We start from the raw sequence: 23,596 nt of genomic DNA, 5'->3' as shown, positions 1-23,596 counted from the left end.
GTCTGAAAAAAGAATGACATTTTGCCATTTGCAGCCACATGGATGGACTTGGAGGGCATTATGCTAAGTGAAATAAGTCAGACAGAGAAAGACAAATACTGTATGGTATCACTTATATGTAGAATCTAAAACTACAACACAAAGTGAATAAAACAAAAAGAAACAGACTCACAGATATAGAGAACAAACTAGTGGCTACCAGTGGGGAGAGGGAAGGAGGCAGAGGCAATATATGGGCAGGGGAAAAAAGAAAAAGGGTTATTATGGGATTATATGAAATTATCTGGGTGAAACTTTTGAAAATTGTAAGGCACTGTACAATTTTAAAAATCTTTCATTCAATAAAAGAAATTTTAATAAAGGCTCAAAATTAATGTACTTAAAATAAATAGAGAAGAATACCTTTAAGCTCAGCAGATATTCACAAACAGCGTAACAAATGCCAATACCTTCTTCTGTATTAGTACCTCTGCCAAGTTCATCAATTAATATGAGTGATTTGTCATTAGCATTATGTAGAATATATGCTATCTGAAAATATAATTTCAGTATTATTCATTGTGACCAAACAGCTGTCACTATTATAGGAAAAAATGAGGAAAAATCCAGTCTCATAATTAGTTCATTTGAAATATATTTTTACAGAGAAATCCTGCTGAGCAGAAACTAACGCATTGCTTTTCTTTCTAAAAATCTCATTACTTAGTAATTCCAATAGAATAAATGTATTAACAGAATACATTTTTGGAGTGTACATAAATAGTCATATGCATATGTGTATGAGACAACAGGGTAAATAAACATTATCTAAAATATTGGTATTTCAGATACAGTGAAATAAACCAATGAATTAAATGTTTAAATAAAGCACAAAGATGGTCATTTTCTTCTCTACAAATGATTAATCAATTGTTGTCATAAAACGCACGGAACTATCTCTCAAATTTATTTTACCATCTCTATAGCCAGTAAAAATGAAAAGAAAAATTTAGGGAAAAGCATCCAAGTCCATTGATTCCCAATTAAAGAAACTTAAACCCATGCCCAATAAAGACATATGACATGACACAATAGTAACCTTCATGGCCATTTTAGCTTTCCATAGAACTAAGCTTCTTGAGAGCTAGGACCACTTAAAAATACACCTCAAACACCTAGTATATTGCTATATTCTCCCATATATAGTCAACACATACTACATAATTATATAAATATCATATACTGTGGGCAAATAACTTTATTCTCCCGCTATCTAAAGAAAAAAAGTTATCTGCATAGTGATCCAATAACTCCTACCTACTAAAGATAGCCCAAGAGCTGTACTGAATTCCTTTAGCCCTTCAAGCTTACTTGACATTTGCTCAGATCAAAAATAGGTGATGATACGTACTTTGTTAGAGGAAGTGAAAATTCTACAAGAGCACAGAAGTGGATGATTTTTAAAAGCCTTTTAACACAGTGATCTTTTATTTTAAAACCAAGCTTAACAGGAACAATAGATATTATGCAAAGTGTTCCTGAATAGGTCATTGTTTTCTGAAGTCTTTTATATATTTCACACAAAAACATGAATGCGCATTTTTATCACTCAATAATACTAGCTTTTTCTTTAAAGCTATATTTTTCATTAAAACATTTGCTTCCATTTCCACATAAGACAGAAATTAGGAAGCTGTCTTTGACTGCCCTCTGGCTCTTGTAGAGGAGTATAAACACATCTGCATGCTTTAGTATAAGAATACTTTCTTATGTTATAACTGACCATTAACAGGAGAATTCAATATGCTTTTAACAGAAGAAAAGTTGAGCTTGGGTACCTCTTTCATTTCCTTCATAAATGTTGATGAATTTGTTTCAATATCATCATCAGTACTTATTCTTGTAAAAATCTGTTCAGCAATTCTAAAGGAAGCATATTCTGCTGGAACATATGATCCTATAAAATATAAGGTCAAAGTAAACTGAGATGCTTTTATAAAACATAAGTACTACTAACATTTTGCACTTTCCACCAACTCAGATTATTTACTAGCCTAAGAATTAATGTGGTGGAAAGATCACTGGGTATGGAACTAGAAGATGTGGCCCCAGCCCTGTCATTTGCTGTACAACCTTGGACAGCACTTAATTCTCCCAGCTTCATCTTCCTCACATAAAAAATGGAAATACTTATCCTACCTATTGTACAGTTATTTGGAAGTTGAAAATAGATAATATATATTCAAGTATATTAGAAAAGTTATAAACATGACAAAAATTTTATATATTTAGATGATAAAGAATACTCAAAATATGTAAATCTGAAGGAAATGGTTACGAAGCTCAAGTTGATAAAATCATTATAGAAAGATATATTAGGAAATATCTGTTATTAGAAGAGTACAGAAATACCCATAATTAGAATGAATGCAAAACACTTAATTTTGTTTTTTAAGGTTAACAGCTGATCTTTATTTCTTATTTATTTTTTACATTATTATTGGAGTATAATTGCTTTACAATGGTGTGTGAGTTTCTGCTTTATAACAAAGTGAATCAGTTATACATATACATATGTTCCCATATCTCTTCCCTCTTGCGTCTCCCTCCCTCCCACCCTCCCTATCCCACTCCTCTAGGTGGTCACAAAGCACCAAGCTGATCTCCCTGTGCTATGCGTCTGCTTCCACTAGCTATCTATTTTATGTTTGGTAGTGTATATATGTCCATGACACTCTCTCACTTTGTCACAGCTTACCCTTTCCCCTCCACATATCCTCAAGTCCATTGTCTAGTAGGTCTGTGTCTTTATTCCTGTCTTACCCCTAGGTTCTTCGTGACATTTTTTTCCCTTAGATTCCATATATATGTGTTAGCATACGGTATTTGTCTTTCTCTTTCTGATTTACTTCACTCTGTATGACAGACTCTAGGTCCATCCACCTCACTACAAATAACTCAATTTCGTTATTTATTTATTTATTTTTTTTGTGGTACACGGGCTCTCACTGTTGTGGGCTCTCCCGTTGCCGAGCACAGGCTCCGGATGCGCAGGCTCAGCAGCCATGGCTCACAGGCCCAGCCGCTCCGCGGTATGTGGGATCTTCCCGGACCGGGGCACGAACCCGCGCCCCCTACATTAGCAGGTGGACTCTCAACCACTGCACCACCAGAGAAGCCTCAATTTTGTTTCTTTTTATGGCTGAGTAATATTCCATTGTATATATGTGCCACATCTTCTTTATCCATTCATCCGATGATGAACACTTAGGTTGTTTCCATCTCCTGGTTATTGTAAATAGAGCTGCATGACTATTTTTGAATTATGGTTTTCTCAGGGTATATGCCCAGTAGTGGGATTGCTGGGTCATATGGTAGTTCTATTTGTAGTTTTTTAAGGAACCTCCATACTGTTCTCCATAGTAGCTGTATCAACCCACATTCCCATCAGCAGTGCAAGAGTGTTCCCTTTTCTCCACACCCTCTCCAGCATTTATTGTTTCTAGATTTTTTGATGATGGACATTCTGACCGGTGTGAGATGATATCTCATGGTAGTTTTGATTTGCATTTCTCTAATGATTAATGATGTTGAGCATTCTTTCATGTGTTTGTGGGCACTCTATATCTTCTTTGGAGAAATGTCTATTTAGGTCTTCTGCCCATTTTTGGATTGGGTTGTTTGTTTTTTTGTTATTGAGCTGCATGAGCTGCTTGTATATTTTGGAGATTAATCCTTTGCCAGTTGCTTCATTTGCAAATATTTTCTCCAATTCTCAGGGTTGTCTTTTGGTCTTTTGGTTTCCTTTGCTGTGCAAAAGCTTTGAAGTTTCATTAGGTCCCATTTGTTTATTTTTATTTTTATTTCCATTTCTCTAGGAGGTGGGTCTAAAAGGATTTTGCTGTGATTTTTGTCATAGAGTGCTCTGCCTATGTTTTCCTCTAAGAGTTTGATAGTTTCTGGCCTTACATTTAGGTCTTTAATCCATTTTGAGCTTATTTTTGTGTATGGTGTTAGGGAGTGTTCTAAACTCATACTTTTACATGTAGCTGTCCAGTTTTCCCAGCACCACTTATTGAAGAGGCTGTCCTTTCTCCACTGTACATTCCTGCCTCCTTTAGAAAAGATAAGGTGACCATATGTGCATGGGTTTATCTCTGGGCTTTCTATCCTGTTCCATTGATCTATATTTCTGTTTTTATGCCAGTACCATACTGTCTTGATTACTGTAGCTTTGTAGTATAGGCTGAAGTCAGGGAGCCTGATTCCTCCAGCTCCGTTTTTCGTTCTCAAGATTAACTTGGCTATTCGGGGTCTTTTGTGTTTCCATATAAATTCTGAAATTTTTGTTCTAGTTCTGTGAAAATTGCCATTGGTAGTTTGATAGGGATTGCACTGAATCCATAGATTGCTTTGGGTAGTAGAGTCATTTTCACAATACTGATTCTTCCAATCCAAGAACATGGTATATCTCTCCATCTATTTGTATCATCTTTAATTTCTTTCATCAGTGTCTTATAATTTTCTGCATACAGGTCTTTTGTCTCCTTAGGTAGGTTTATTCCTAGATATTTTATTCTTTTTGCTGCAATGGTAAATGGGAGTGTTTTCTTGATTTCACATTCAGATTTTTCATCATTAGTGTATAGGAATGCCAAAGATTTCTGTGCATTAATTTTATATCCTGCTACTTTACCAAATTCATTGATTAGCTCTAGTAGTTTTCTGGTAGCATCTTTAGGATTCTCTATGTATAGTATCATGTCATCTGCAAACAGTGACAGCTATACTTCTTCTTTCACGATTTGGATTCCTTTTTATTTCCTTTTCTTCTCTGATTGCTGTGGCTAAAACTTCCAAAACTATGTTGAATAAGAGTGGTGAGAGTGGGCAACCTTGTCTTGTTCCTGATCTTAGTGGAAATGCTTTCAGTTTTTCACCATTGAGTACGATGTTGCCTGTGGGTTTGTTATATATGGCCTTTATTATGTTGAGGAAAGTTCCCTCTATACCTACTTTCTACAAGGTTTTTATCATAAATGGGTGTTGAATTTTGTCAAAAGCTTTCTCTGCATCTACTGAGATGATCATATGGTCTTTCTCCTTCAATTTGTTAATATGGTGTATCACATTGATTGATTTGCATATATTGAAGAATCCTTACATTCCTGGGGTAAACCCCACTTGATCATGGTGTATGATCCTTTTAATGTGCTGTTGGATTCTGTTTGCTGGCATTTTGTTGAGGATTTTTGCATCTATGTTCCTCAGTGATATTGGTCTGTAGTTTTCTTTCTTTATGACATCCTTGTCTGGTTTTGGTATCAGGGTGATGGTGGCCTCGTAGAATGAGTTTGGGAGTGTTCCTCCCTCTGCTATATTTTGGAAGAGTTTGAGAAGGATAGGTGTTAGCTCTTCTCTAAATGTTTGACAGAATTCGCCTGTGAAGCCATCTGGTCCTAGACTTTTGTTTGTTGGAAGATTTTTAATCACAGTTTCAATTTCAGTGCTTGTGATTGGTCTGTTCATATTTTCTATTTCTTCCTAATTCAGTCTTGGCAGGTTGTCCATTTCTAAGAATTTGTCCATTTCTCCCAGGTTGTCCATTTTATTGGCATAGAGTTGCTTGTAGTAATCTCTCATCGTCTTTTGTATTTCTGCAGTGTCAGTTGTTACTTCTCCTTTTTCATTTCTATTTCTATTGATTTGAGTTTTCTCCCTTTTTTTCATGATGAGTCTGGCTAATGGTTTACCAATTATGTTTATCTTCTCAAAGAACAAGCTTTTAGTTTTACTGATCTTTGCTATCTTTCCCTTCATTTCTTTTTCATTTATTTCTCATCTGATCTTTATTTCTTTCCTTCTGCTAACTGTGGGGTTTTCTTGTTCTTCTTTCTCTAATTCGTTTAGGTGTAAGGGTAGGTTGTTTATTTGAGATGTTTCTTGTTTCTTAAGGTAGGATTGTATTGCTGTAAATTTCCCTCTTAGAACTGCTTTTGCTTCATCCCCTAGGTTTTGGGTCATCGTGTTTTCATTGTCATTTGTTTCTAGGTATTTTTTGATTTCCTCTTTGATTTCTTCAGTTATCACTTCGTTATTAAGTAGTGTATTGTTTAGCCTCCATGTGTTTGTATTTTTTACATATCTTGTACTGTAATTGATATCTAGTCTCATAGCATTGTGGTCGGAAAAGATACTTGATAAAATTTCAATTTTCTTAAATTTCCCATGGCTTGATTTGTGACCCAAGATATGCTCTATCCTGGAGAATGTTCCATGAGCACTTGAGAAAAATGTGTATTCTGTTGTTTTTGGATGGAATGTCCTATAAATATCAATTAAGTCCATCTTGTTTAACGTGTCATTTAAAGCTTTTTTTCCTTATTTATTTTCTGTTTGGATGATCTGTCCATTGGTGAAAGTGGGGTGTTAAAGTCCCCTACTATGAACGTTTTACTGTCAATTTCCCCTTTTATGGCTGTTAGTATTTGCCTTACGTTTTGAGGTGCTCCTATGTTGTGTGCATAAATATTTACCATTGTTATATCTTCTTCTTGGATTGATCCCTTGATCATTATGTAGTGTCCTTCTTTGTCTCTTCTAATAGTCTTTATTTTACAGTCTATTTTGTCTGATACGAGAATTGCTACTCCAGCTTTCTTTTGGTTTCCATTTGCATGGAATATCTTTTTCCATCCCCTCACTTTCAGTTTGTATGTGTCTCTAGGTCTGAAGTGGGTCTCTTATATACAGCATATATATGGGTCTTGTTTTTGTATCCATTCAGCCAATCTGTGTCTTTTGGTGGGAGCATTTAGACCATTTACATTTAAGGTAATTATCGATATGTATGTTCCTATTCCCATTTTCTTAATTGTTTTGGGTTTGTTATTGTAGGTCTTTTCCTTCTCTTGTGTTTCTTGACTAGAGAAGATTCTTTAGCAGTTGTTGTAAATCTGGTTTGGTGGGGTGAACTCTCTCAGCTTTTGCTTGTCTGTAAAGGTTTTAATTTCTCCTTCAAATCTGAATCAGATCCTTGCTGAATCAGATCTTGGTTGTAGGTTTTTCTCCTTCATCAGTTTAAATATGTCCTTTTTTTAATAAGGTAAATTTTCATCCACAAGACTGTTTCTGTCTGAGAAATTATCAGGCTAACTAATCTAAAATACTCATCTTTTGAAAACAAATCAATCTGATTAATATACCTCTCTACAAAGTGGGATATAAAAGGCATTCTAAAACCATAGGAAGATAAAAATATACAAATAGTTGAATGGGAAAAGTATCAAGTATACAGAACTCTGTACAGACAAAATGGTGAAATAATGGGGGCGAACAAACAAAGCCAGATTAGTATAGGATTTAAAACAAAGGCAGGGCTTCACTGGTGGCACAGTGGTTGAGAGTCAGCCTGCTGATGCAGGGGACACGGGTTCGTGCCCCGGTCCAGGAAGATCCAACATGCCGCAGAAAGGCTGGGCCCGTGAGCCATGGCTGCTGAGCCTGCGCGTCCGGAGCCTGTGCTCCGCAACGGAAGAGGCCACAACAGTGAGAGGCCCGCGTACCGCAAAAAAACAAAAAACAAACAAAATAAAATAAAAGAAAGGCAAAGGTGAAGAATAGGATCTATCTCTGAATAATAAGGACTAGCAGGAAGAGAAAGCAAAAGTCAGGATAATACTAATAAAAATAAAAGTAATAATAATAATAGTGGCAATTATAATTATCGCACCTCAGAAAGCAGCTATCTTAAATACAACTTTCTCATAGGATTGCCAAAAGGATTAAATGTGAAAATAAATGTGAAAATATCAAGTATAGAATATCGCGTATATGGTATATGTTAATATTTTCCCTTCTCTGTTATCTCCACCTAAAAGGCTCTCAACTTATCATTATATCAAAGAAACCTACTGGCTGCTATTTTGCTTCTAATCTGGCTCTCCTCTAACCGTACATTAACCAGAGTGAGCTATCTAAAACTCAAGTCCAATTGTGCCATTCTCCTACTTAAATTTCAATAGCTCCCTACAGATTTCTGGATAAAGTTCTATCTCTTCCATTAAGTATCTAAGGCCCTTCACAATCTGACTCCTGCCCATCTCTCCAGCTTTAAGCCTGCCACTTCTCACAGCCACTCTTTGTTCTACAAAGCAAAAGAACCACTAAGCCTCTGGATTCCTTGTGGTTCCTTGGGAACATCATACTGTTTTTTGCTTCTGTGCTTTGGAACATTCTCTTACCTCTATCTGGAAAGTCTCTTTCTTTCTCACACCCTTCCCTTAAGTCCACAGGATTTTATATATATTATCTCGCTTAATCTTTACAACACTTCTTAGACATAGGTACTATTATAATTTTTATTTACAGATAGAAAAACTAAGGAGGTTAAATAATTTGCCTAAGATCATACAGCCAGTAACTAGACAAGCTAGGTCTAGCTCCAAAGCCTGTATTCTTAACTTTGGTGCCTTTCAAGTCCTACTGTTTCCTTTATGATCAGATCATATATATACTTTTAGGTATTTCAGAGGCTGAAGATGGACAGTGACAAGAGAAGTAGAGTAATAGTAATTTTCTTCAAATATTTGAGAGGCTATTCTCAGGAGATACTAGATGATTCTGAAATGCATAGATGATAACAATTAGGACTAGTGAGTAGAAGTTATAGGAAGTTAAATTTCAAATCAGTATAATGAATGTTCTAACAATTACAGCTATCCAACAATTAGATAGCCTGTTTTTTTAAAGGATAGAACTCCTTATAACAATTCAAACAGAAGTAAGATTATCATGTAACGTATGAATCAGTATTCTTATAAGGGGAGGGAAGTTATCTAAGATGGCCTTTTAAACTATAAACTCAATAAAATATTTACTGTTTATTCATTCATTCGTTCATCTCTAATTTTCTTTCCTGGTAGTAAGGGTAAATTTGTACTGTATGATCAATATTGCTATTGCTGTATTTCTCTTACAATCCATTACACTAGACCAAGGTTTTTCAACCACATCTTGGGCTGGATAAATCTTTCTTGTGTATGTGTGTGGACTGGGGTGGGGTGGGTGAAATGGAGAAGGTGGCTGTTCTGTGCATTGCAGGATATTTAGCAGCATCTCTGGATTTTATACTCCCCTCAGTTGTTACAATTAAAAATGTCTCCAGACATTGCCAAATTCCAGGGGATGAGGGGAACCAAAATCATCCCTGCTTGAGAACCACTGCATTAGGACCAATCATCTCATCTCTGATTCATATAGTCCTCAAGGAACCCAGTTTTCAGAGATAAGCAGTGAGTATGCCTCTATGACAAGAAATATGTAACAATGTTGGGCCAGTGATAGCCACTTACATGTGTGTGTATACACACATGTGTGTAATATATCAGTTGCTGTAGCCAAGTTATTGGTACCCCTTAAATTAAGTAAGGGAAATGTTTCTGTGCCCAATGTTATAATTTGGGGAAAATCTTACATGGGTTATTAGAAGCAGCAGTTTATCCTACTTATTTCACTTTTCCTCCCAACGAACTTTTTGAATCTCAGATAATTATATGATTCAGTTTAGCAGTAGTTGATGCAACACTAATAGCTATTGTAAGGCAATTTCTACTTTTGTCATATCCAACAAAATTTTCAGTACAATGTAATCCAAACTGGATGGAGCTTAATAAATACCAAATAGTAAAACTTATGGTATGTATATATATTAGACACTATTATACTTTTAGGTAAGAAAATCTACTCCAAACTGTTCTTGGGTTAATTACGCACCTAGATCTAAAATACTGGACACAGGCGGAGTCAAGATGGTGAACTAGGAGGATGTAGAATTCGTGTCTCTGCACAACTAGGGCACCTACCAGGCACCACTGGAGGGCCACGGACACCTAAGGAGATGGGAGGAACCCCCAGTGACCGGGTAGGACGTGGGGCATGTGGGGAGTGAAGCGGGAGGAGAAGTGGAGGTGGGATGGGACTGGTGATCCTGAGGGGCAGCTGGGGGAGGGGAAGGGATCCCACACCCGAAGGGGGAAATTGGGGAACCATTGGGAGGGCAGAGAATCAAAAGGGAGTGTGGCCAGGTTTCCCCTGCCCACTTGGGCCCCCAGGACCCTGCTGAGATCCAAGGCCTGATCCTCTGTCCACCAAGGGCCCCTCCAGCCTGGCGGGTCCTGAGGGAGTGGGAGGGAGGGAGGAGAGCAAAAGTAAAGGCCGGACCTCTGAGACTGGCACCCCTGAAGGGTGGCTGGGGAAGGATAGGTATTCCTACACCCAGTGGGACCCACCCACGGTTAGGGGTCCAGTAGGGACGGGGGAGACCCTGGAGGAGACACTGGAAGACACGGTGGGGTGGGGCATGCAGAGGAGGAAGGGAACACAGCCAGTGCTGGGAATTCCCTGTCCACTTAGGCACTGGGGAGCCTGCTGGGTTCCCAGGACTAATCCTCTGCCTTCAGAGGCTCCCTCCTGACGTGCAGAGCCCAAGCCCTGCCCCTACACTCCCATCCAGGGCCCTACCTCTACACTTGGAGACACCCTCCAATGCGCTGGGCCTAAACCCCACCCACATACCCTCCCTCAGGGCCTTATCTCCAAACTCCAGAACCCCACACTCCAGAGGCCCTCCTTTCCACGTGCTGCCTCTCCCCTTCAGCACAGGTCCTAAGTAGAGGCTCCACCCCACATCTGAATGTCACCCTACCTAGGCCCCACCACCAAGGCCTTTTCTGGCTGCATGGGTCCTCAGCCTAGTCACCGCCCCATGCTCAAACGTCACCCCCCCACCCGCCTAGGTCCTGCCCTGCCCTAAACCCCACCCCTTGTTAAGTTCCCCCCCCTCAACTCCACCCCCAAAGCCAAGACTTTTTTTCCCCCTCTTTTAGATTCGGGTTCTGTTTTACCTTGTTGATTCATTGTTGTTCATTCATTTATATTTTTATTTTTCCTAATAAATATTTTATTTTTCTAATTTTCTTTTATTCTTTATACTTTGTTATTGTTCTCTCCTTTTGGCCTGTTCCCCCCGGAGGCCCTCCTTTTTTTTTTTTTTTTTCTGTTGTGGTTTTATTTTACCTTGTTGCAGTTGTTTCAATTATATTTTTATTTTTCCTAATATATTTTTTATCTTTCTAATTTTATTTTGTTTATTATTCTTTGATATTGTACTGCTCCTTTCTTTTCTTTCTTTTTTTTCCGCGCCATGCAGCTTGCGGAATCTTGGTTCCCAGGCTGGAGGTCAGGCCTGAGCTCCTGTGGTGGGAGCTCCAAATCCAAATCACTGGACTAACAGAGAACCTCAGACCCCAGGGAATATCAATTGGAGTGAGGCCTCCTGGAGGTCCTCATATCAGCACCAAGACCCAGCTCTATCCAACTGCCTGCAAACTCTGGTGCTGGACGCCTCAGGCCAAAAAACCAGTAAGACAGGAATGCAGCACAACCCACCAAAAAAATAGAAAATGAAATGACAAAAAAGTATGTTACAGACGAAGGAGCAAAGTAAAAACCATTAAGACCAAACAAATGAAGCCGAAATACGCAAACTACCTGAAAAAGAATTCAGAGTAATGATAGTAAAGATGATCCAAACTCTTGGAAACAGAATGGAGAAAATACAAGAACATTTAAAAAGGATCTAGAAGAACTAAAGAGCAAACAAGCAGTGATGAACAACACAATAATTGAAATTAAAAATACTCTAGAAGGAATCAATAGCAGAATAACTGAGGCAGAAGTACAGATAAGTGAGCTAGAAGATAAAATGGTGGAAATAATTGCCAGGGAGCAGAATAAAGAAAAAGAATGAGAAGAATTCAGGACAGGCTCAGAGGCCTCTGGGGCAACATTAAACATGGGAACATTCGAATTACAGGGGTCCCAGAAGAAGACAAAAAGAAAGGGTCTGAGAAAATGTCTGAAGAGATTATAGTCGAAAATTTCGATAACATGGTAAAGGAAATAGTCAATCAAGTCCAGGAAGTGCAGAGAGTCCCATACAGGATAAACCCAAAGAGAAACACACCAAGACAAATATTAATCAAACTACCAAAAATTAAATACAAAGAAAAAATATTAAAAGCAGCAAGGGAAAAGCAACAAATAATATACAAGGGATTCCCCATCGGGTTAACAGCTGATCTTTCAGAAGAAACTCTGCAAGCCAGAAGGGAGTGGCAGGACGAATTTAAAGTGATGAAAGGGAAAAACCTACAACCAAGATTTCTCTACCCAGCAAGGATCTCATTCAGATTCGATGGAGAAATTAAAACCTTTACAGACAAGGGATTTCCCTGGTAGTGCAGTGGTTAAGAATCCACCTGCCAAGGCAGGGGACATGGGTTTGAGCCCTGGTCTGGGAAGATCCACATGTTGTGCAGCAACTAAGCCAGTGCGCCACAACTACTGAGCCTGCGCTTTAGAGCCCATAAGCCACAACTACTGAACCCATGTGCCACAACTACTGAAGCCCACACACCTAGAGCCCGTGCTCACAACAATAGAAGCCACCACAATGACAAGCCGTGCACCACAATGAAGAGTAGCCCCTGCTCGCCATAAATAGGGAAACCCCTGCGCACAGCAATGAAGATCCAACACAGCCAAAAGCAAATAAATTTTTAAAATAATCTTTAAAAAAAACACCTTTATAGATAGCAAAAGATAAGAGAATTCAGCACCACCAAACCAGCTTTACAACAAATGCTAAAGGAACTTCTCTTGGCAGGAAACACAAGAGAAGGAAAAGACCTACAAAAACAAAGCCAAAACAATTAAGAAAATGGTAATAGGACCATACATATCGATAATTACCTTAAATATAAATGGGTTAAGTGCTCCAACCAAAAGATACAGATTGGCTTAATGGGTACAAAAACAAGACCTGTACATATGCTCTCTACAAGAGACCCACTTCAGATCTAGGGACACATACAGACTGAAAATGAGGGGATGGGAAAAAGATATTCCATGCAAATGGAAAACAAAAGAAAGCTGGAGTAGCAATTCTCATATCAGAAAAATAGACTTTAAAATAAAGACTATTGTAAGAGACAAAGGACACTACATAATGACCAAAGGATCAATCCAAGAATGAGATATAACAACTGTAAATATTTACCCACCCAACATAGGAGCACCTCAATACATAAGGCAAATGCTAACAGCCTTAAACAGGGAAATCAAGAGTAACACAATAATAGTTGGTGACTTTAACACCCCACTTACACCAATCAACAAATCATCCAAACAGAAAATAAATAAGGCAACAAAAGTTTTAAATGACACATTAAACAAGATGGACCTAACTGATATTTATAGGACATTCCATCCAAAAACCACAGAATACACTTTCTTCTCAAGTGCTCATGGAACATTCTCCAGGAAAGACCATATCTTGGGTCACAAATCAAGCCTTGGTATATTTAAGAAAATTGAAATCATATCAAGTATCTTTCCCAATCACAACGCTATGAGACTAGATATCAATTACGGGGAAAAAAATAAAAAAAAACCAAACACGTGGAGGCTAAGCAATATGCTACTAAACAACCAAGAGATCACTGAAGAAATCAAAGAAGAAATCAAAAAATATCTAGAAACAAATGACAATGAAAACATGATGACCCAAAACCTATGGGATGCAGCAAAAGCAGTTCTAAGAGGGAAGTTTATAGCAATACAATCCTACCTCAAGAAACAAGAAAAATCTCAAATAAACAACCTAACCTTACACCTAAAGCAATTAGAGAAAGAAGAACAATAAAACCCCAAAGTTCTCAGAAGGAAAGAAATCATAAAGATCAGACCAGAAATAAACGAAAAAGAAATGAAGGAAACAACAGCAAAGACCAATAAAAATAAAAGCTGGTTCTGTGAGAAGATACACAAAATTGATAAACCATTAGCCAGACTCATCAGGAAACAAAGGGAGAAGACTCAAATCAACAGAATTAGAAATGAAAAAGAAGTAACAACTGAAACTGCAGAAATACAAAGGATCATGAGAGACTACTACAAGCAGCTATATGTCAATAAATGGGACAACCTGGAAGAAATGGACAAATTCTTAGAAATGCACAAACTTTCAAGACTGAACCAGGAAGAAATAGAAAACATGAACAAGCCAATCACAAGCACTGAAATTGAAACTGTGATTAAAAATCTTCCAACAAACAAAAGTCCAGGACCAGATGGCTTCACAGGCAAATTCTATCAAACATTTAGAGAAGAGCTAACACGTATCCCTCTCAAACTCTTGCAAAATATAGCAGAGGGAGGAACACTCCCTAACTCATTCTACGAGGCCACCATCACCCTGATACCAAAACCAGAAAAAGATGTCACAAAAAGAGAAAACTACAGGCCAATATCACTGAGGAACATAGATGCAAAAATCCTCAACAAAATGCTAGCAAACAGAATCCAACAGCACATTAAAAGGATCATACACCATGATCAAGTGGGGTTTATCCCTGGAATGCAAGGGATATATGCAATATATATTCAATATATGCAAATCAATCAATGTGATATACCATATTAAGAAACTGAAGTATTAAAAGCCATATGATAATCTCAATAGATGCAAGAAAAGCTTTTGACAACATTCAGCACCCATTTACGATAAAAACTCTCCAGAAAGTGGGCATAGAGGGAACCTACCTCAACATGATAAAAGCCATATATGACAAACCTACAGCCAACATCATTCTCAATGGTGAAAAACTGAAAGCATTTCCTCTAAGATCAGGAACAAGACAAGGTTGCCCACTCTCACCACTATTACTCAACATACTTTTGGAGGTTTTAGCCACTGCTGTCAGAGAAAACAACAAAATGAAATGAATCCAAGTAGGATAAGAAGAAGTAAAACTGTCACTGTTTACAGGTGACATGATACTATACATAGAAAATCCTAAAGATGCCACCAGGAAACTACTAGAGTTAATCAATGAATTTGGTAAAGTAGCAGGATATAAAATTAATGCACAGAAATCTCTTGCATTCCTATACACTAACAACAAAAAAACAGAATGAGAAATTAAGGAAACACTCCCATTTACCATAACAACAAAAACATAAAATACCTAGGAATAAATATACCTAAGGAGGCAAAAGACCTGCATGCAGAAAACTACAAGACACTGATGAAAGAAATCAAAGATGATACAAACAGATGGAAATATATACCATGTTCTTGGATTGGAAGAATCAATACTGTGAAAGTGACTATATTACCCAAAGCAGCTACAGATTCTAAGTAATCCCCATCAAATTACCAGTGGCATTTTTCACAGAACTAGAAAAAATTTGACAATTTGTATGGAAACACATAAGACCTCAAATAGCCAAAGCAATCTTGAGAAAGAAAAATGGAACTGGAGGAATCAGGCTCCCTGACTTCAGACATACTACAAAGCTATAGTAATCAAGACAGTATGGTACTGGCACAAAAACAGAAATATAGATCAATGGAACAGGACAGAAAGCCCAGAGATAAACCCACGCACATATAGTCACCTTATCTTTGACAAAGGAGGCAAGAATATACAATGTAGAAAAGACAGCCTCTTCAATAAGTGGACCTGGGAAAACTGGACAGCTACATGTAAAAGAATGAAATTAGAATACTCCCTAACACCATACACAAAAATAAACTTCAAATGGATCAAATAAAATATTTGCAAACAAAGCAACTGAAAAAGGATTAACCTCCAGAATATACAAGGAACTCATGCAGCTCAATATCAAAAAAACAAACAACCCAATCGAAAATGGGCAGAAGACCTAAATAGACATTTCTCCAAAGAAGTTATACAGATTGCCAACAAACACATGAAAGGATGCTCAACATCACTAATCATTAGAGAAATGCAAATCAAAACTACAATGAGGTATTACCTCACTCTGGTCATAATGGCCATCATCAAAAAATGTACAAACAATAAATGCTGGAGAGGGTGTGGAGAAAAGGGAACCCTCCTACACTGTTTGTGGGCATGTAAATTGATACAGCCACAATGGAGAACAGTATGGAGGTTCCTTAAAACACTAAAAATAGAACTACCAAATGACCCAGCAATCCCACTACTGGGCACATACCCTGAGAAAACCATAATTCAAAAAGAGTCATGTACCACAATGTTCATTGCAGCACTATTTACAATAGCCAGGACATGGAAGCAACCTAAGTGTCCATTCACAGATGAGTGGATAAAGAAGATGTGACACATATATACAATGGAATATTATTGAGCCATAAAAAGAAACAAAATTGAGTTATTTGTAGTGAGGTGGATGAACCTAGAGTCTGTCATGCAGAGTGAAGTAATTCAGAAAGAGAAAAACAAATACTGTATGCTAACACATATATATGGAATCTAAAAAAAAAAAAAAATGGTTCTGATGAACCTAGGGGCAGGACAGGAATAAAGGTGCAGACGTAGAGAATGGACTTGAGGACACGGGGAGGGGGAAGGGTAAGCTGGGACAAAGTGAGAGAGTAGCACTGACATATACACACGAACAAATGTAAAACAGATAGCTAGTGGGAAGCAGCTGCATAGCACAGGAAGATCAGCTTGGTGCTTTGTGACCACCCAGAAGGGTGGATAGGGAGGGTGCAAGGGAGATGCAAGAGGGAGTGGATATGGAGATATATGTAAGCAAACAGCTGATTCACTTTTTATACAGCAGAAACTAACAAAACATTGTAAAGCAATTATACTCCAATAAAGATGTTAAAAAAATAAAAATAAAACAGTGGGCACAAAATGTTTTAAATAGGGAGCAGAATTGGTAATTATAAAGTAAATCCACAACTTACCAATCTGGGCCATAATCTGACAAAGAGCAATCTGTTTCAAATATGTGGATTTCCCACTCATATTTGGTCCAGTTATGATAAAAAAATTACTCCCTTCTGTAATATAGGTATTGTTGGCAACAGGTTTTTCCACAGATATTTTTTCAAGTATGGGGTGCCATCCATGTTTGATTGCTAAAGTATCAGTAAACTCTGGCCGAACTAAAGAGAAAAATGTTTTTGAAAGATTAATATATTTATACTTAAAGATTTTGTGGTATGTACATACTGTTTATACTTCAGTGATTTTACCTGGGTCAATTTGGAACAATATCATTAAGGTATCATTTTATCTCCAATCCTTCTAAATTATAATTGACATAGTCTAATCACATCACAACTTTTATTCATTTCCAGAAAAATCTAAGACTTAGCTCCGTGTCTTTGTGCTGGGCTCCAAAAGAGTTCATAACTTTTTCAGATTTGCATAAATTAAAATGAATCAATCAGCGATTGATAACACTTTTAAAATAATTAATTTACAAGTACTCTAAAATTGCACGTTTACTTAATCCTTGTCTTAAGCATTACTTCAAATTTGATATACTTAACTTTCTGAATGAGGTCTAAAAATAGAGTAAAACCAAATAAAAACAATTTTATGTCCAAAGTTATAGAAATTTTGTGTAAAAAGAAATCTCAGAGGGTAGAGAAAACAGACACAAAAGATTTGTTAATTTATATCAAGAAACAATGATCAGGTCTGTATAGATAATTTCTGAGGTGAAGAGGGTGGGAGGACAAGTAAAAATTAAAATGCTACATGCTTCTAGATGAAACACATGGATAAACTTGAAAGTATTCATTATAAAAGTGAGGCTGATTAGAAATTTTTTTTACTATTTTTAAATCATTCTTAACATCAAAAATTCACTATTTATAAGTTCTGAGTTTTAGAATGGTCCCTCTCAAAATGGAGCAACATCAAATATCTTAATAGTTAAGAAAACTACTATTAAAATAGCTGATCTCTAATGTAAGGTTTTAACCCCAAAAGAGACATAAAAGATTGAAAAGTTTTGGCCTATATAATACCAATTGAAAAATTTAACATTTCCATAAGAAATACAGAAATATCAAAAATGAAAAAAATCTTTGTAAAATACCTTTTCTCATCATACAGTCTTTCTTATTTGGGGAAACTTTAAAGTTTCTTGCTGTTTTTTTTTTCTTTGTGATTTCTCAATTTCTCAGTAAATAATTTTCTGACTTTTAAAAGAAAATTTAAGGATAATTTCACTTTCTGTATTTTGAGTCTTAGTCTAGGACCATAAGCAAGACATTGTATTTCAGGTAAAAAGAAAAAATGTAAACCATTCATAATTGTTACATAAAATTGCTTGAACGGAATACAAATTTCAGTACGCAACGTATTTATCCCAAAGAAAGTAACTTACCATAGTCAGAAAGAGTGCAGGCATGAGCAAATGACAGTAGCATATCCAGCATTGACACAGTGTCAGACAGTTTATGTAAGCAATGAATATGTTCATAAATCTCACTAAGCAGTTTGCACACTATCCTGAAAGTACATGTTTGGTAAGACAAGTAGTGCCTTTTACAGAGACACATACAATGCAATTGTAAAACAATATTAAATTCATTGTCTGAGGTAAAATAACATTCACATTTGAGTTGTACACTACAGGTAAAGTCTATTGTTCTATTGCCTCATTTTAGAGATGAGGAAATTGAAGCTTATACTCAAGGTCACAGTTACTTAGTAGCAAAGAATCCATCTTCTAGTGTGTTAACACCAAGTTTTTAAAATAACTCCTTTTATTAAATATTAATAAAATAAATTTTTATTAATAGAAATATTTTATATAGGTCAAAGCAAGCCCTCACTATACTTCAACAGATCCCATCTGCTAATAATTTTGTTTTTGCAATGTTAAATTCAACACAAAAGCTATTATGTATTTTCTCTCACCCATTCTCTCTCTTCCTCTCTCTCTCTCTTCTCTCTCTCTCTCTCTCTCTCTCTCTCTCTCACACACACACACACACACACACACACACACACACACACACACACATATTCTAACATAATTATTTAAGCTTTTATGTGGCAGTTATCATATTGTGACATAATATAAAAGTTTTTCCCTTACGTGGAGAAATATGTTCCCCAGCTTACTATATCTTATAATCTTTTTGGTCTATGCTCTGAAATTGTTTTGAAAGCCCAACATTTATCTTTATCATCTCAGCTTACCAATGTCCTAGTTCTTATTTCTAGACACATTGCTACCGTTTCATGAACAGCAAAAGACTGGCATTATTGTGATATTGTTATGTAAGTACTAAGGCATGAGAATTTGAGGGCTTACATACTAAAGAAAAAGAATAAACCTAATGAAACTTATCTGGGCCCAAGATAAGCCCAGATGTGCCAAGTTCTACATCATGGTGGAATATATACTACAAAAGTATCAGTGGTACTACAGGTATTTCAAGCTCATGTCATTATGACATTTCTTAAAACTTTATGAAAAGAATGAATGAAGTACTGCTGAAATGTAGAAATTTGGTTGTGTATCAAACTTTTTCTATAACACAGTATAATGTGTTTGTTTGGTTTGGTTTTGTAATTAAGATTTGCCCTGAATGTTCTGTGAGGCTCAGTGATCCCAATCACAGTGACAGACTTTAAAGTTTTAAATGGTTTTCCAGAAAATGGTCTTTCCTTGCTAACATTTGTAACTACAATTTTCCACAACCAGACAAAAAGTCAATTAATGAAACTTATAGTACCTCAAATTAAACGAGTTTAATTCAGTATTCAAAAATTTCAAGTGCTCTTACATGTAAGTCATGTGATAGATTTCTCTCAAAGACTCTTGGCATCTTTCATTCATTTTAATTAAATCTGCTGATGTAAAGCTGTAAGAATTTTTCACTTTAGAAATCTGCTAGGAGATTAAAAAATAAATGTCAAGATACATATATACTCTTATGAAATAAAACATACAGATTTAAAACAATAGAAGTATAGGTACTTCAGTTAATCACTTTAATTTTTCAGGTAATAATCTCACAAAAAATCCCAAATAATGTTTGTGAAAGAGAAAAGGAAGATCACTTCTAAAGTTAAAGCAGAATTTTTTAACCTGGTCCATCTGACATGACTATTTTTACAGGCCTTAAAGTAGCCATGTAGAAATGTTAAAACACTACATCTTATTACCAAGTAATAATATGCATGGTAGATAGTAATCCTCACTCCCTCTCTGATCCCTCCCTGTCTTAGCCCTTGGCCCATATCCAAACCTCACTCAATCTCTAACCCCATTACTAACTCTCAGCCCATTCTTTACTTCATCCATCCCTCATTGTATTACTTGGTAATACAATAGGTATTTTAAAGACCCAAAAGTTGAACGGTTTGTTTTTGTCAAAAGGTACTCCCTGGGGGCAGAGAAAACAAAGTGGGTTAGACTTTCCCAAACTGGTATATTGTGGAGGAGTTAACATGTTTATAGAAAAAAATATCACCCTGGCCCAAAGGTTTGGCAATACGAGATTTTAAAAAATCAAGCAAATTTCTCTACTCTAGGACTTTTATTAAACCTTTAATAGGCAGATGTGCATTGAGAAGAGGTAGTACAGTACTTTCCAAACGGCTTTGATCAAAACTTCCTTTTGGACTTTCTTTCTTCATTTTCCTTTTTTTAGCCATATCAAGCTCCCAGAACTGTGGGAAACACTGTGTTTGGTATTTTTCTAAAAAATCTTCTCAATTGCTTTTCGATTAGTAAAGCTATTAGGTGGGTGAGTAGTAGTAAGAGAAGCAATACACAAAACATTCAGAAATTTGTCATGTAATACTCAAGAAGTGACTGAAAATATGTAAATGCAATTCTGTAAAATCAGAAACAATAATTTCCTAACCAAAACTCTAGAATGAACCTTAATAAACTCTGAAGGAAGCTGATCATTGGGTAGGGCTGTACAGTCTGTAGTCATCTGAATGAAAAATCCTCGAGCAGAGCTAAAACTTGTCCTTAAAGGAAGACTATATTTTTCTGCAAGCTGCGATATCATTCCTAGTGACCAGAAACAAGAAAAACAAAGAAATTTAATGAGAAAAATTACTCTTCATGTTTAAAAAAATCATATAACTTTTTCTTGTTATTTTATATATAAGTAGGAAGGCCTTGTTACCTTTTTCTTTTTTTTTGAAGTATAGTTGTTTTACAACATTGCATTTGTTTCATGTGTGCAACATAGTGATCCAGTGGGATTTTTTTGCACATTATAGGTTATTACAAGATATTGAATATAATTCCATGTTATATAGTAAATCCTTATCACTTATCTATTTTATGTATACTAGTTTGTATCTGTTAATTCCATACTCTTAATTTGTCCCTCCCTCCCTCTCTCCTGTGGTAACCATGAGTTTGTGTTCTATGTGAATCTGTTCCCATTTTGTATATAGATTCATTTGTATTATTTTTTATTTTTTTCAACTTTGAAGGCAGGAAAGATTTTTTTAATGACATTTAATACAAGAGACCCATTGTCTACTCCTGGATATCTCTGTGTCTCCTAAGAGAAGACACTTGTGAGTCCAATTAAAACTCAACTTAAGCCACTAACTTGTGGTCACAACTGTGTCATTCATCTGTGTTTGCCCCACCATGGTGTCGAGCCCACTGCTCTGTTCAGGGCTGGTTGGTGTTCTACCAATGTCTGCCAATTTAATAAATGACTGAATAAACGAAAAAGTGAATGAGAAAAACTTAGAGCCTTAGCCAGGTTCTCCTTCTGATCATTTAGATGGTGCTTACTTCCAAATTAACTGAGAAGGACCTGGTCCTAGAATAAAAATAAATAGCTTACTAAAAAGTAAAAAAGTTTAAAAAAGTTAAAAAAGTAAAAAACTAGTTTTTTTTTTTTAAAAAAAGGCCAATAAAAACAAAACCAGAAAATCAAAGAAATTATAGAAGGTTCCACTTTCAGCTAGGATATTAAAAAGTCACAAAAAACCATCAGTGCCACTGTAACCATGAGAAAACAATAAATTTAGAAATCTTCTGTCATAAAAGATACTGAAAGAGATCCAGACACAAGTCTAAATGAATGGAATTCCAACGAGAGACAAGCCCTAGATGACTGGGCGTGAGTAAGTGGAAGGCAGCTGCTGTTGGTAAAGAAGCTCTGATGGGATGAGGAGGAATGAGCCACATTTCAACCAGCCAGGCCTGGCTGCTTGGCAGATTGGAAAACAGAGAGACAGCCAGCTCTCACTGTAGCCCATTCTCCCTCCCAATATTTTTTTAAGTTAATTTTTATTGTAGTATAGTTGCTTTACAATGTTGTGTAAGTTTCTACTGTACAGCAAAATGAATCAGCTATACATACACATATATCCCCTTTTTTGGATTTCCTTCCCATTTAGGTCACCACAGTGCATTAAGTAGAGTTCCCTGTGCTACACAGTATGTTCTCATTAATTATCTATTTTACATATAGTATCAATAGTGTATAGTGTCAATCCCAATCTACTAATCATCCCACCACCCCCACTCTCCCTCTTGGTATCCCTACGTTTGTTCTCTACATCAGTGTCTCTATTTCTGCTTTGCAAATAAAATCATCTATACCATTTTCTAGATTCTATGTATATGCATTAATATACAGTATTTGTTTCTCTTTCTGACTTACTCCACTCTAGGTCCAACCACATCTCTACAAATGACCCAATTTTGTTCCTTTTTATGGCTGAGTAATATTCTGTTGTATATATGGACCACACCTTCTTCACCCATTCCTCTGTTGATGGACATTTCGGCTGCTTCCATGTCCTTGCTATTGTAAATAGTGCTGCAGTGAACATTGGGGTGCATGTGTCTTTTTGAATTATTGTTTTCTCTGGGTATATGCCCTATAGTGGGATTGCTGGGTCACACAGTAGCTCTATTTTTCATTTTTTAAGCAACAGCCATACTGTTTTCCATAGTGGCTGTATCAATTTACATTCCCACCAACAGTGCAAGAGGGTTCCCTTTTCTCCACAACCTCTCCAGCATTTATTTTTTATAGATTTTTTGGTGATGGCCATTCTGACCTGTGTGAGGTGATCTCAGTGTAGTTTTTTTTTTTTTTTTTTTTTTGCAGTACGCGGGCCTCTCACTGTTGTGGCCTCTCCCGTTGCAGAGCACAGGCTCCGGACGCGCAGGCTCAGCGGCCACGGCTCATGGGCCCAGCCGCTCCGCAGCACGTGGGATCTTCCCAGACCAGGGCACGAACCCGTGTCCCCTGCATTGGCAGGTGGACTCTCAACCACTGCGCCACCAGGGAAGCCCCTCATTGTAGTTTTGATTCACAGTTCTCTAATAATTAGTGACGCTGAGCATCTTTTCATGTGTCTCTTGGCCATCTGTATGTTTTCCTGGAGAAATGTCTGTTTAGGTCTTCTGCCCATTTTTTGTTTGGGTTGTTCGTTTCTTTGATATTGAGTGGCATGAGCTGCTTGTATATTTTGGAGATTAAACCTTTGTCAATTGCTTCATTTGTAAATATTTTCTCACATTCTGAGGGTTGTCTTTTCATCTTGTTTTTTGTTTCCTTTGCTATGCAAAGGCTTTTAAGTTTCATTAGGTCCCATTTGGTTTTGTTTTTATTTTCATTACTCTAAGAGGTGAGTCAAAAAAGATCTTGCTGTGATTTATGTCAAAGAGTGTTCTGCCTATGTTTTCCTGTAAGAGTTTTATAGTGTCTGGCCTTACATTTAGGTCTTTA

At 36.7% G+C, this 23,596-nt stretch overlaps 1 protein-coding gene across 1 annotated transcript in view; it reads right to left on the bottom strand.

Annotated features, from left to right (window-relative positions):
• The window catches only part of MSH4 (mutS homolog 4), a 98,045-nt gene that overhangs the window by 16,569 nt on the left and 57,880 nt on the right, over positions 1-23,596 (bottom strand). The window contains exons 12-17 of the mRNA XM_079900428.1: positions 20,759-20,895; positions 19,655-19,758; positions 18,244-18,368; positions 16,808-17,008; positions 1,818-1,936; positions 403-531 (exon numbers count right to left, since the gene is read on the bottom strand). Coding sequence (XP_079756554.1) covers positions 403-531; positions 1,818-1,936; positions 16,808-17,008; positions 18,244-18,368; positions 19,655-19,758; positions 20,759-20,895 — 815 coding nt within the window. The remainder of the gene's footprint in view (positions 1-402; positions 532-1,817; positions 1,937-16,807; positions 17,009-18,243; positions 18,369-19,654; positions 19,759-20,758; positions 20,896-23,596) is intronic.

The sequence above is a fragment of the Stenella coeruleoalba genome, assembly GCF_951394435.1.
Source record: "Stenella coeruleoalba genome assembly, chromosome: 1".
In the NCBI taxonomy this organism is placed as follows: Eukaryota; Metazoa; Chordata; class Mammalia; order Artiodactyla; family Delphinidae; genus Stenella; species Stenella coeruleoalba.
This window is presented reverse-complemented; position numbering and strand designations above follow the sequence as displayed.